Here is a 15,566-nt window from a genome sequence, read left to right on the forward strand (position 1 = left end):
TTCTCACTGTATTCAGTTGGAGACTTTTTACAATGGTCTCAATGCACATAAAAGAATGGTGGTAGACGTTTCAACCAATGGAGCTCTTCTTTTGTAATCATACAATGAATCATATGAGATCCTTGAAAGGATTTCTAGCAACAACTATCAGTGGTTAATTAATCAAGTAGCCACAGAAAGAAGAGTGGTCGAAGTTTATAAAGTCGATGCACTTACGTCTTTGGCAGCCCATGTATCTTCTATGACTTCCATGCTTAAGAATATTACTGCTAATGGTTTTAATGCTAACATGTCAGTTCAGTAGCCAAGCCAGTTTGAAAATATCTCATACGTTTGTTATGGAGACGGTTATATGTCAGAAAATTGCCCATCAAACCCATAATCCATCTACTACATAGGTAACCAGAATCAGAACAGAAGTGGGCTAAGACCGCAATCAAATTTTTACAACCCTTTATGGAGAAATCATCCTAATTTCTCATGGAGTAATCAAGGGACAAGACTGAGCAATTCCTACATGCCTCCGCGACCAAATAATTCGCCAGGCTTTTCTTAATAAGTTCAGAAACCTCCACCAACCGAATCTTCCAACAGTTTGGAAAATTTATTAAAAGCATACATGGCAAAAAATGATGCAACTCTAAAGAATTTGAAGAACTAAATGGGGTAGCTAGCCAATAAGCTAAGAAGTAGACCCCAAGGTGCTTTGCCAAGTGACATTGAAAATCAAGGAGTACAAGAAAAGTACAGTCTAAAGTTGTCACCTTGAGGAGTGGAAAGGCGTTGGAACCCAATGTTGTTGAAGTTGAAAATGAGACTGAGATTGTTCAAAATCGGGAGGAAATTCAACCAGATGTTGAAATTCCCACAGTGTAGAAGTGATATGCCACAAATTGATGTGGCAAATTAGGCTTTTCTGACACTTTTAAGGAGCTTTTTTTTAGAGCAAAATAGAGTTTTTAACATAAATTTTCGTTATTTTTATATTTTCGGGTAATAAGTGCAAACATCTTGTTTTTGTTTATTTTTTTACCAAAATTGGCTGATAGTGTCATTTGAAGGCCTTACGTGTGTTTGAGCACTGTAGGGACGTGTCAGAGGTCAAAAATAAGAAAGAATAGCACCTAGGGAAAGGGTATCGCGATATCCAACCCTTGGGATCGCAATACCTCCAACACTGTAAAAGATTAAGTATTCCATTCAGTGGTATCGTGATATCCCCTCTGGGTATCACGATATCCACCTCCCAAGGAAGACCCCAAGTTTCAATAGCGCTCGAGATATCGCAATATCTTCTTCTGGGTATTGTGATATCACCTTCATCAGGGGGACAAACTTGGACAAAAAGGGCAGCCTTTGTCTACCCGACCCACCAATCATACAAGGCCTGTGTAGGGGCTTTTTTGGCATCGAAAAGTCATCAGAATACACTTCAAAACAACCAAAAATTGTTAAGGAGGAGAGAGAGACACATTAGCTTAGTTTTAGGTTTAGTTTTCTCTAGATTTTCTTTAGTTTTTCTCTACACTTTTCTAGGGTTCTTTAGGTTTTCTTTACTTATTGTTCTTGTTGTTCCTAGTGTTAGTTAAGTTAGTTAACACTATAGCTAAGGTTTATTTACATTTTCAATCTTTGTACCTTATTTTTAGGACTCTTTAAGTTTTAGTTTAATGTATTTCAGTTTATTTTGCTCTCAGTCTGTTAAAGCTTGTTCCTTTTATGTTTCATGCCTTAAATTTCTCTATTAAATGATTTTGGTTTTACGCTATTTAAGTTTTCTTGCATAAAAATCTTAACTTTTATATTTTTCTCAAGCTTTACTTTCATGGCTGCCTTGTTTTCTATGTTTATGTTTATTTTCTTCACTTTGAGCATGTGTAGCTAAACCTTTAAGGACGTTGGTTGATGGTGATGTGTGTAAACTAACATCCATTGGACAAATGACTAAATTGTAACAAATTGGACTAATTTGAATAGAACTAAGAACTTAGGTAGTGACACACCTAACAAAATATTAAGATAAAGTGAGACTGGAAGTAATCTTGTCGCGTACCCATTCGTTAGTCCCGGATTAACTGATGAGATTGGAAGATAAATCGAATCTAATTTGTTTAAGTCGATAAAATTGAAATCGGAAGATAAAATTGAGTCACTTGGTAATTTACGCAATTTATGTCCCTAGTCCGAGATTTGGTGAACCACATTGAAGTCAACCAACCCCCATTAGTTACTTGTTAGATAGTCTCGCTAGTTGTACATTTCTTGCACTTTAGTCCTTAGAGTAGAATATTTAATTATCTTGGAAACTCATTTTTTTATGAATTGCCATAATATAAAATCGTATTAGTAGCCACTTAGACTTTATCGTGTATGATAGTTATTACTCAATCGTCTCTTCCTTTGGGTTCGATCCTTGAAATACTCTAGTGTTCCATTGTAACACTATAAATATTACAACTAACCTGTACGCTTGCAGTAAAACCGAGCTTTAAAAATAGTTTCATAAATTTAGTGTTTTAGTGCGCATGTGCACAACCAATCAAGTTGTTGGCGCCGTTGCTAGGGAAGACGATGTAAGATTGAGGAATTTTTAGTGTACACTTTTAGGTAGAGATAAGTAGCCAAATTAGAATTTATAAATACGACCTTATTTTCTGTTGTTTTTATTTTTTTTTCCAGATTTAACTAATTTCTTTCAATCTCTTGTGCTTGTAAGAGGTGTTGTATGACTTGAACAGATAACTGTGTTTTACCGTTTGAGCTGGAATCGAAACGTATCATCACACATGCAAGAAGAGTGCAACATCCGAGAGACATTACATTTCCACCAAAAGAGCAACCCATTGAAAATCTACAAGGAGAAATTTGACATCCACCACAACTACCCATGAAGCAAAGAACTTTGCATGACTATGAGATGCCCAACTTAGATGCGGTTTGAGGTAGCATTAATCGTCCGATGAATACTTTAGTAGAATGATTTCGTAACTAAATAAGTTTATAATTAATAGACAAAAACCGAGAACTTAGTTGTAAATTATTTGAGTCCTAATTATGTATATCCAATCGGTTTCTCCGCTAGCTCGTGATAACAAAAAATGAATTGCATGTAGAACCAAATAAATAGAAATAAATAGAAACATATCGCATTTGCAGCGAATGTGTTTTCTCAGTAAGTACAAAAAAGACTTGAGAATTAATTTAAGGTTTTTTGATTTATTATTTAACTAATTATAATTAAATAATTGAAGTTTGAATATGGAATTAATTTAATTAGTCATTATGAGATTTGTTGAATAATGAAATTAAGTATATTTCCTTATAAAAGTTATTACGATAAAGTTGTTATGACTTTAATGCAATTAGAATTGAGTTAAGAAAATTATTTAATTGAGAAATTAATTTAGTTAATTTAATTAATTAAATTAAATTATTAAATGATATTTATTTTGGAAATAAAAAATAATATTGGGTTGGATTAAATTATAAAGTGTTGGATCAAAAGTTTAGAAATCACATATAATTGGACCCAATACATGAGAGGTCCAATCTTACTCCTCATGTAACATGAGCGGCAACTAGGATGTACCCTCTCTCGTGCTTAGAGTGAGAATGCGTTTTTTTATTTAAATAGTATTATTTATCAAAGGCTTAATCAACTATAACTCTTGTACTTTCCTCTATAAATAGAGAGTACCGGTTGACCTAAAAATAGAAGACTTCATAAATTATTCATATATCATTGTCCTGTTAGAAAGTAGTCATAATTTATTTACTAATAATAAATTTTATTTTTTGAGAATTTTGATTTTTTCGATAGAGAGAACTTACTTTCCAATTGAAAGCAAGTAAATCGTTTCTTTTATGTGTTTTTGATTCGTGTTGTTTAAGTCCACACTCGATGCAATTCGTGGTACGAGAATAATGAAGAATATTGTTTGGTTGAAAGCCAGGATCGATTAAATCCGTTTCGCACAAAGCATAGATTCTTCGGTTTAAGGTTTATTATTATAAATATCACAAAGGGGCTTGATTTTAGAAAAATTTTATTCTTCCGCTCTAATTATAAAAATCGTTTTCTTAGCTGATTTTTACAACATTCCATACTAGTGTATACTGAGAGCCCAAATTTTGCCCGGGGCCCAATGGAACCCAAAACAAACCAAATTAATAAAACAGTCACAGTCCATTTTACAAAAAAATAAACCCAAAGCCCAATAATGCCAGCCCAATACAACCCTAACCCACAAACAAATGTTTTCAGCAGAAGAAGAGAAACCCTAGGCGCACTGCTGCCCGCCACGCCAAGGCCGCCGTCTCCTCGCGCATGCCTCTGCCACCGCCGTTGGCCTCGTCTGACACCTGCAGAGAAAATTGAATGCAACCACAGAAGCATGCAGGCAATATAGCTAATGAAAACAAAAATAGAGAAAAATGAGTTATGGAAATCGGCTATAAAAGCCTTGATCGAATCCTTGTATTTTTTTTACGCACACTAAGCAATCAAAAAGCAGAACAGAAATTTGAAAAGGTTGATTAAAAATTTCTTACTGTTTCCTGTTTGTTTTTTCTCTTCTTTTTTTTTTATTTTTTTTATTTTTTACAAATCCATTTGAACGAAAACTAGAATAGAAAAGCAAGAAAAAGCTTACCTGGGCGTCACGATCCCATCTCGGAGTCTCTTTCTCCGTCGCCGAAGCCGGGTTTTCGGGGAGGGGATGAGGAAGACTTTCTTTTTCTTTCCCATTTTTGTGGGCACGGGCTAAAAACCTTTCTCTTTTTCCGTGTGACTCCGGCCACCGTCCTTGGTGGCGCCGCAATGGAGATGTGGCGGATGACGGCGGGGTTCCAAAACTAGGCTTGGAGCCCTAGCAGAGAAAGGGAAGGCCCCTTTCATTTTTATTTTTCTGTTCTTTGTAACAAATGAAACAACAAAAAAACGGTAGCAATTATAACAATCGCAAAACGGCGTCGTTTGAAGGGGGAGAGCTGCAAATTCATGCCCTAAAGGGGTAATTTATGCAATTGGTTCCTTCTCTTCGACGCCTTAATGCAATATGGTCTTTGGTTTTTTAAATTCGGTCGCGTAATTCTTCATGCGTTTCATTTTAGTCCATGCTGGGACTCAATGCATGAGGGTCGGGGATATTTTCCCAATCAGTCCCTCATATTTAAGGCTTGTCCCACTTGGACCCTTGATACCTCTTATTTATTTATGGTTTTAACCCACCGATTCTAGCCCAATTCCAATTCCAATTCCAATTCCATCCTTGGTTCTGTAAATACTTATTTTTGATTCTTTTTCTTCTAAACTGTTTTTGTCCATTACCATTAGTTTTTCTTTATTTGGTTTTTTATCGTATAGCTATATTTTCTTTCCTTTTCCTTTTCTATATATATTATTTCATTAAACATTTTTATTATCATTGTTTTTATTTGTTTTACTTTACGTTTTATTTATATTAAACATTCTTGTTTATATATAACGTTTTAAGTTTCCTTTCCTATATTACATTCCAAGGTACTAACTTGTTTTTATAAATGATTTATTATTATATTTTTTTATGATAAGATGTATTATATGTGTCAAATCTTATAAACTGCTTTCTACTATCTCCTTTTAAATTGTCATTCTTATCTTTATTTTGAAGTTAAAAGTTGTTTTATTATTTAAAATTGTTTTATATATCTTTTAAATGCAACTTATTTACTTAAAATGTTTTATTTGTTTTTCGTGTCAAAGATTTTCCTTTTCCTTCCTATTACCTATTTCGTACTTTTATATATATACATTATTTGCCTTATCTCTTCTATTTTTTTAAATTTCTTTTGTATATTATTAACCTTAAAGTTCTTGTTTTGCATTATCTATTTTATTTTAAACTCATCATTATCATTTTAAATCTTTTTATTTTATTTTATTTTAATTTGCTTTATACCTTCTAAATTATTTTTAATTTATTGGTCTTTATTTATCGATGTTTGAATTTGAATGATGAATGTTGTAAAATTATTGCTTTTGTGTTTAATTTAATTCGCTTATTCGTTTTTATATCATTGACATTCACTTGCATGATATTGTATTCGTATATTATTGTCCCGTGTGCGCTACGTATTTTAATTCATGTCATTGTATCGCGGATGTTTCAACGTTTTCATTCGATATAATCCGTTTTGTTTTACTCCCAAACAAAATAAATGCACATCTCTAAGTGTTGTACTCGCGACTATCCAAAAAGATTTTCTAAATAAGCCAATATTTCGCGTTTAGAAATTCGAGAAAACGTGCCCTAACGTGCTGGGTTTCGATTTCTCGTTCGACCAAATAGCCAAATATCCTTTCAAGATTTTCTAAACGAGGCAATGTTTTGCGTTTGGAAGTTCGAGAAAACGTGCTCTAACGTGCTGGGTTTCGATTTCTTATTCGACTAAATAGCCAAATATCCTCTTAAAACTTCAAAGTATGGTTTCATTAAACTATAAGGTGATCTTGATTTCGATGGTTTAGAGTATTGTGTCCTAACGTGCTGGATGTGATATTCCTTCGGAACAAGAGAATCTTATATTTCAATTCACGTTATCAGAGTTTCTTTTAAGGATCGTATTTTTAAAACTCTTCAAAGTTTTCAATTTTCAACACTAAGACATTAATTAATCAACAAGGTACCAATTTTGGGCGCATCGAGGGTGCTAATCCTTCCTCGTGCGTAATCGACTCCCGAACCCGTTTTCTGAATTTCGTAGGCCAAAATCATTGTTTTAATAAAAATTAAATTGTTTATTAAAAACAACCACTTTTCGAGGCGGCCCGATCACACCTCATAAAAAAAAGATTGGTGGCGACTCCCATTTTCGTTTTCTTTTCAAAATCCAAGTCGACATATACCATGCAATCAACGCTTCTACCTTTTTTATTTGTAAAAAACTTAATCAACTGAATAAGAATTTTATTTGGGGCAGTTCGAAGGAGTATGTGCATCTTAATAATCTTGCAATGTTAGCCAAAATGGGATGAAGAATGTTTATGGCAACGGGTGCCTTATGGTCACATGCCTTTTGATTGAAATATCTTTGTAATGTTGGGTTTCGTGAGGTATTTTCTCGACTGAATTGCTCATCGACATGGAGAGGTTTATGTAAGTCGAAGGAGATGATTGTGAGAGGTTGTCGTTGGCAGATTGGCAGTGGTAAGCAGGTTCGGTTTTGGCATGACTGGTGAGTTGGTCGTGCGCCTTTAGAAGTTGGGTTCTCTTTGCAACATGTAGACAACCGTATTGAATTTATGGCTGCTTATTTAACAGGGGATGGGCAATGGAATCTAGCTATGCTTCAGCCTTTCTTGGCACCAATATCTTGATGGAGATCAAAGCTATCCCTTTTGCATGCATACAAGGCACCGTGCCGATATTCATGTTGTTGGGGACTTAATGGTATGTTCTCTGTTCGATCAGCTTATGATATGCTTTCAGGCAAGGCCCTGGCAATGGGTCCACGGCAACGTTTTGAATGGATTTAGTAGCTCTAATGCCCGGAGCGAATCTATTTCTTCTTGTGGTTAGTATATCTTAATAAGATTAATACAAATAAGATGTGAGCACAGAAGAATATGACATCGACTGCTATTTGTTTGTGTTGTGGTAATGGTGATGAATTAATCTCACATATTTTTCGGACGTGTCTTTCTCCATCAAAAATCTGGTTGAAGCCGCGTGCTACTCAGCAGCAGCCTGACTTTTACACTGTCAGTTTTGGGTTGGCTAAACGTAATTATGATCGCCGCATGCAAACGCAATCCAAAGTCCCTTGGGCTATTTTGTTTGTCACGATTTTATGGGGATCTTTGGCAGGTTAGGAATAAATAGGTCTTCCAAGGTTCACAGCTCAAGAGATGCTAGTGTTAGAAACGTAAACACCAAATCCAAATATGTGTATGGTTGAAAATACGATTCAAATATCAAATCTATAAAATTTGAAACACGAATCAACCCAAAAATAATAGAGAATAAATTCGTTCTCAATGGTTCAATATGGTAAGACTCGGATGTCACTTATAAGAACCGTAAAATTCTTATACAAAACTTAATAAATTAGGATCTGTCATGTAAAATCATCAAGAACAAGATTAAATGTGGCAACGTACCTGAATCCATCGATTTCTTGAAATCTTCGAATATTATGGTTTTAATATTTCAAATTAGCACATAGATAATTCAGAGGAGGTGAATCTCTTTTTCCTAGAGATGAGATATTAGAAAAGTTATATATGTATAATTTGAGGACGATAACCCTTATATATATAATTTTTGCATATTAACCCTAATTTCTAATCAGCCCATCTTCAATTAAAAATTAGTTACTAGAGTATCTACACATATTTGGCCTATACCTTATTTAATAACTAAAATCTAATAAACCTTAACCAAATTAGATCACTTTTAATTTGGGTTAATCTTTTATGATAATAAATAATAACTTATAATTATGCTTATTATTTATATGATAGGTTGAAGATTTGCCGGGGAAGGTATACGACGGTAGAAAGGTTGGTTTGAGGCCCTCATTGGATCCATTAGGAAAAGCCTTCGCCTGGAGTTGCTATTTTAAATACAGATAGCACTATTAAGGTGGGCTTTGGGCGTTGCTTCAACTGAGGGCCTTATAGGGATGATTCCGATAGCTTGGTCGACAGATTTAGTTTTATAATCGACAAGACGATTAGCTTGCAAGTTGAGCTTTGAGGTGTCTGCGAAGGTCTCCAAATGCTAAGAGGCTGCAGATTCAACAGATGATCGTGGAAGTGGATGCTCTGCTGGTGGTTCATCTTCTCCAACGTCCATACATGCACACTCGCCATTTTAGTGATCTTCTCCACGATTATTGGAAGCTTATTGAGGAAGGTTGGGTCACTACGGTTAATCATAGGCATCGTGAGGCCAAATTACGAAAATATTTTTTTATAATTAAAATAAGTTGAGGGTGCTTTAGTCTTTTACTTTAACAAAAATTAATAAAAACATTTTAATATTTTTTTTTATATATTTTTATTTTAATTTATACAATTTTTACCTTCATCAGTTGTATATATTAATAATATTAATTAAATTGATTTCACAAGTTAAGTTGACAGCAACTCAAGATTGATGAAAACGCCGTGATAAATAATTGTACTCATTTAATCTATGTGTTTAAATTTAATCTATTTTTCATTTTAATATCATACATATTTCAATTGTTATTATTAATTAGTTTTAAACCATATAATTTATTATTTATTATATGTCATTTTCAAATACACTTTTACATTATAAATACATGGTTCCCACGCGTGTAGACATATAATAATTTTTTTTATTTTAATATTATATTATTCTTTAAATATTTTATTTTTACTTCTTATCGACCCATTTATTCTCTTTGTTGATATATTCTCTTTCTTTTAAGTAAATATATAATTTTTAAAAAACATCAACATTCGAATCTAAAGATTAATTATATATGAGAGTTTTTGTAATTTTATTTTAGTATCTGAGTTTATCTTGTTTACAAATTCATAATAATATAAGATTATTTAAATTGTTTATTATTTTCAAAAAAAATTGAAATATGATATGTATTCTTTTAAATTTATAATATTTCTATATTCAATTTCATTTAAATATTAAAATATTTTAACAGTAAATTCTAAGAATTACTTTTAAAATTCACAATATTTTAGCAAAACCTAAAATTAATCAAATCTAAAATTCTCTAAAATGTGTATAAAAATCAGTGAATATATCTAAGAAGTCCCTCTATTATAGGGACTTGATCAAATTAATTCCTCTACTATTACTATTAAAGAGAATAAAAAGACCAAATTGAAATAGAGTTAACATTTACTATTTTTTAAAATTATTTACTTGTTTAATAAAGTTAATATTTTTAAAGTTTTCATGGTTCTGTAAATGAAGTCTTTTGTTTAGAATTGAATTGCAATTGAAAACATAAATTTCAAGATATTTTTATATAGTAAATGTTAGATCTATTATAATTTGTAGGGGGTTAAATCGACCCATTTATTAATAGAAGGACTAATTTGATATAATCCCTATAACACAAGGACTTCCTAGGTACTTTTCTCTCTCAGAATTCGAACAAAACGACAAAAAGTTGGGGAATATCACTGTTATTCTATCAAATCCTAAGGGCAAAAGAAGAAGAAGAAAAAAAGTCAGAATTTTAACCAATAAGAAAAAACTCTCGCTCGCTCGTTCGCTTGTTCCTCCGATTGGATTCTCCGTCAAAAGAAAACCTAAGGCAGGCAGTTCCGATCGAATCAGGTAGCCTTACACTTAATAGTTTTCATTTTTAGCAGTCTTGATTTAGTTGATTTTTATTTTTATATTTTTATTTGGTTTTTAGTTAAGAAAAAAGGAAAAAAAAATGGATGGATCGGGAGGAAGAGGAGCGGATAATGTATTATCGAATTACAAGCTTGGAAAAACGCTTGGAATTGGGTCGTTTGGAAAGGTTAAAATTGCTGAACATTCTTCGACTGGTTATAAAGTTGCTATTAAGATTCTTAATCGGAGAAAGATTAAGAATATGGAGATGGAGGAAAAAGGTACTTTTTTTGAAACAAATTTGAAATATTTTTTTAATTTTTTTAGAATTGAATTTTATGTTTTATTTTAGTTGTTGAAGTAAGAAAAAAGTTTGAGCATTAATGATATAGTAATTTATTAGAATAACAATATTCGTGACCTTAATGCTTTGTTTGGTAAAGTTGAAAGAAATTTGGAAAGATGAAAAGTTGGAGGGGAGAAAATAGAAAGAAAAAAAATATTTTTGCTGTGCTACGACAGATAGAAGAATGAGAAGAACAAATAATTTGAAATGAATTTTTTTTTGCCCGAAAGGTGATTCGAAATGAATTATTTTTGTACATTAAGATTTGAAATACTTCTCCACTCTCCTCTCTTTTCACTATTTCACTCAACCAAGAACAATTTTAATTTACTGATTATAAATTAGATTTCTCATATTAATTTTTGAATGGTTTTCTTAAGTTTGTTATTTTGAAGGATTTGATTTCTTAGGTTCTATTTGATTATTGTTTTGCTACATGTTATCTTGCTATCGGAAAAGGTAATCAATTAAAACATTATAAACTGTCTTGGTTCTGACGATTCATTACTTTGAATGATCAAATCTCTTGGTGCTTTATTTCTGTTAAAATTGGAATAATTCCTTAATACAAAAAGAGGACTTTTGGTAGCTTTCTTGAATCTTAATCGTGTTTTGCTTTCATGAGTCTTGCATGTTGTAGTCAAATTTTATAGAATTATTGAAACAGGAAGGCTTAATATTTGGTGCAGTTAGAAGGGAGATTAAGATTTTGAGATTGTTTATGCACCCTCACATCATACGACTGTACGAGGTCATAGAGACAGCGACGGATATCTTTGTGGTTATGGAATATGTGAAGTCCGGAGAACTCTTTGATTATATTGTGGAAAAAGGAAGGTTGCAAGAGGACGAGGCTCGCAACTTTTTTCAGCAGGTCTGGTTGGAAGTTCTTATTCATTACTATTATTGACTTTCTTTTTCTTCTTAGAAATTACAAGTATGAAATCTTTGGAAGCAGATAATTTCTGGGGTGGAGTACTGCCACAGAAATATGGTGGTTCATCGAGACCTTAAGCCTGAAAATTTGCTTCTGGATTCCAAATGCAATGTGAAGATTGCTGATTTTGGCTTGAGCAACATAATGAGAGATGGCCATTTTCTGAAGACAAGCTGTGGTAGCCCAAACTATGCTGCCCCAGAGGTAGGAGTTTGTGACTTAAATTAATTCTGGATTTCTTACATTTATGGTCATGAAATGGGGGATGGTTTTGGTTTTATTTTATTTAATAGAAATTTGTATCATGTCATGATGTCGTTTTCTAATGCTTATGGATCTCCATTGTTATAGGTTATTTCTGGGAAACTGTATGCTGGACCTGAAGTAGATGTATGGAGCTGTGGTGTTATATTGTATGCCCTTCTTTGTGGCACCCTTCCTTTTGATGATGAAAACATTCCCAATCTCTTTAAGAAAATAAAGGTAAGTGGCATCAAGCTTTCATTTTCTTTTTGTCCAAAGATGTTTTGTAGGTTTCAAAAATAAGTATTAATATACTTATGTTCATCTAATCTTTACTTTGTTGTTTCTCTATCCTGTCAATAGTTTCGAATCAGATTTTTGCTTTTAATCCTGTTTCTTACCTGTTAATTCTGAAAATGCTGATGCCTTGGAATTGGCATTATTTTTCCATCAGGGAGGCATATACACTCTTCCAAGCCATTTATCTCCTGGTGCTAGAGACTTGATTCCTCGTATGCTTGTAGTTGATCCAATGAAAAGAATGACCATTCCTGAGATCCGTCAGCACCCATGGTTTCAAGCACATCTTCCTAGATATTTAGCTGTTCCCCCACCGGATACAATGCAACAAGCAAGAAAGGTTGTTGATTTCCTTTTTCTCCTGAGTTCGAGTGTTCAAATTTAGTTGTAAATATGCTTATCTACTGCTATATTGACCCTGAAAGGCATTGGCAAGATGTGAAAACTAAAAAGTGACCATTATGGTTGAATAAATATACCAAGAGTGCACTTCATTGTAGAATTCTGAAATATTGCCAGCTTTTAGATGTAGCTTTACTACATTGGAATGCTGAATACTATAGTTTGTGTCTCTGGGAAAACATTTTAAACACTCGTGCCTTCAATTTTAAAGTAAGATACTTTGTAATTATACGGTTCTTGCTTGTTATTGGACTCTTGGAAATAAAGTTACTTCAATAAGCTATTTCCCTACTATTTTCAACCCCATAAGTGACACACACGTTGCCTAAATGCTTTCTGGATCATATAATGAGATTTAGCTTGCAATTTGGTAGTGCTGAGAACTTTTAAATTCTGCTATATTATATATTTTAATTTCACTACTTGATACCATGACCTGTCTTCGTTCTAGTTCCTGATTGAAACGTAATTACAGATTGATGAGGAGATTCTTCAGGAAGTTGTCAGAATGGGATTTGAAAGGAACCATCTGGTTGAATCTCTTCGCAATAGAATTCAGAATGAGGTTTCCACTTCTCCCACTCATTGTCTTGATGGAACTGTTGCTTACTGTTGAGTATCTTCCAGGTAACTGTTGCTTATTTCTTATCATCTTCCAGGGAACTGTTGCTTACTACTTACTATTGGACAATCGTTTCCGCGTCTCAAGTGGCTATCTTGGAGCTGAGTTTCAAGAAACTATGGTGTGTTTTCTTATTCGCACTTTTTTCTATTTATTGCTGACATTGCTTATCTAAAGCTGCCTCATGGTTATAAAATGCACTGTTGAGTGACCTATTCTTGTTGCATTGGTTGATCAACATTGTCCTTCTTCCTTCGCCGACTTTCATATAGAGTTTGAATTCTAATTCCTTCTGTTTTCTTAATCCTTATTTTAGGAATCTGGCTTCAACCGCATACATCCAAGTGAACCGACATCTCCAGCTGTTGGACACCGCCTTCTAGGATTTGCTGATTATCAAGCAATGGGTTTAAGAGGCCTTGAGAGGAAATGGGCTCTTGGACTTCAGGTTGAGTTTCTTATTCTGAAGCAGTTTTCCCGCATCAACTTTTTGTTACATTGATAGTAATTACATAGGTGACTAGACTTCAACTGATAGGCATCTTAAGGTCTTCTTTTATTTCGAATAATAACTGGCCATGGTGAAAATGGAACTATAACTGGTGGGATAAATGTGGTTGATGCCTTTACTAATTAAGAATTTAGCATGTAGCACATATGGAGGACCATTAGTGGGATTAACTCCTTTTATGCACCCAAGTTTGACATTGCACTGTTGTTATCTGTACAGTCTCGAGCCCATCCTCGTGAAATTATGACTGAAGTTCTCAAAGCTCTGCAAGAACTCAATGTCTGTTGGAAGAAGATAGGGCATTACAACATGAAGTGCAGGTGGCTGCCTAGCATTCCTGGTCTTAATGAAGGCATGCTTAACAATAATCACTATTTTGGCGATGAATCAACCATTGTGGAAAATGATGGTGTTACCAAATTGCCGAATGTTGTCAAATTCGAAGTGCAGGTAATTGCTTAACTGACTATTCTGATAGAACATAGAAATTTTATGATGAAATTCGGTGTTTGGTGTTGATACTAGATGATTAATGGTGCTGCATAGTCCTCAATAAAAGTGCTAACACATTTTTGCTGCCTTGGATATCAACAGCTTTACAAAACTCGCGAGGAGAAGTATCTGCTGGATCTTCAAAGGGTTCAGGGACCTCAGTTTCTCTTCTTGGATCTTTGTGCCGCATTCCTTGCACAGCTTCGGGTCCTCTAAAATAAGCAGGCTGTATTTCTAAGGACCCTTACTCCATGAATCTCCTATGATGCATGTGAATAACAACATTCTATGTATATAACTGTTCCTTTTTCCGTCTTTTTTTTTTCGGTGACCCTCTATTTTAGATGGGTTAACTGTGGAGAGGCCAGTCCTCAAACACTAGGATTGGCCAAGGCAATATTACTATATTAGTCCTGCTTCTGACAAAGTTTGCCTTCAATTATAAGTAGGGTTTCCACAATGTTATGGAACCTAAGGGGAGTTTTTATGAATTATGATAGAATTCACCTTGGTCTTTTGGAAGGTTATATCTTCTCATTCATGTTTGAATATATATCAAACACGGGTGTTAGTCTTAGATATGGGTATTGCAATTGGGGGGCAACAAGTATCAGAATTTGATGGTAAATCTGTTGTTTCTTGCCTTAGTTTTGGAATTGGGATTTCATTTTTGATTGAATGCATCTCAGATTTTAGTTTATGTTGTTTTACAGAGTTAGAATTTCATTCTGGCAAATTGTGCAGTTTTAGTTGGTTTTTTTGCTTCAAATTTGTTTAAGTTAGCCTTTCTCTCGAAAAGACAATAATTCTTAAGAGGAATTCTTTTAGGCACCGAAATAAAGCAAAAGTAAACTCTTAAGCGAATTAGTAAAAAGCTAATAGAAAAGTCATAAGAAAGCAATGCACACAATTACAAGGTGTTTGAGTAAATGTTTTCAAATATATTCAATAACTTTGAATGAAATGAATATAGACTTATCATGGGTTGAACTATTTGCTTAGGCCAGAAGGTCCATTGGATAAGTGGGAGGGATTGGGCAAAAACTTAAGTTTGAAAAATGAGTTTGGATAAAAAGTAATGCTTGTTTCTTTAATAAGTTGGGCTTTGAACAAAATTTTTTGACTTGAGTTTGGCTGAGCTTGAATTTATCTAAAATTTTTTCAGTGCCGTTTGTTGTTGTTTTGCTATTGTTTGCTGTCATTTGATGTTTTGTTGCCATTTTGTTATTATATTGATACTATTTTGTTATTGTTTTGATATTGTATAATTCTTGTTTTATTATTAACTTTATTACTGTTTTAGAGGCATTTGTTTATTAGGTTGCAATTATTTTAGTGCTATTTAAGTATAAGACCTTTTTTTAATGTATTTTTAATTTGTTGGGAAACGT

The 15,566-nt window shown here is 33.4% G+C and overlaps 1 protein-coding gene across 1 annotated transcript; it reads left to right on the forward strand.

Annotated features, from left to right (window-relative positions):
• The first annotated feature begins 10,162 nt into the window (after nucleotides 1-10,162).
• LOC105798154 (SNF1-related protein kinase catalytic subunit alpha KIN10) lies at nucleotides 10,163-14,702 on the forward strand. Its single transcript, XM_012628092.2, has 11 exons — nucleotides 10,163-10,319; nucleotides 10,402-10,603; nucleotides 11,358-11,542; nucleotides 11,627-11,809; nucleotides 11,957-12,088; nucleotides 12,303-12,488; nucleotides 13,026-13,115; nucleotides 13,210-13,293; nucleotides 13,489-13,620; nucleotides 13,903-14,133; nucleotides 14,278-14,702. Exons 2-11 carry the CDS (start codon nucleotides 10,423-10,425, stop codon nucleotides 14,389-14,391), a joined length of 1,518 nt encoding a protein of 505 aa, XP_012483546.1. The 5' UTR covers nucleotides 10,163-10,319; nucleotides 10,402-10,422; the 3' UTR covers nucleotides 14,392-14,702.
• The last annotated feature ends 864 nt before the right edge of the window (nucleotides 14,703-15,566 follow it).

Source organism: Gossypium raimondii, chromosome 9 (assembly GCF_025698545.1).
Source record: "Gossypium raimondii isolate GPD5lz chromosome 9, ASM2569854v1, whole genome shotgun sequence".
NCBI classification, from domain to species: Eukaryota; Viridiplantae; Streptophyta; class Magnoliopsida; order Malvales; family Malvaceae; genus Gossypium; species Gossypium raimondii.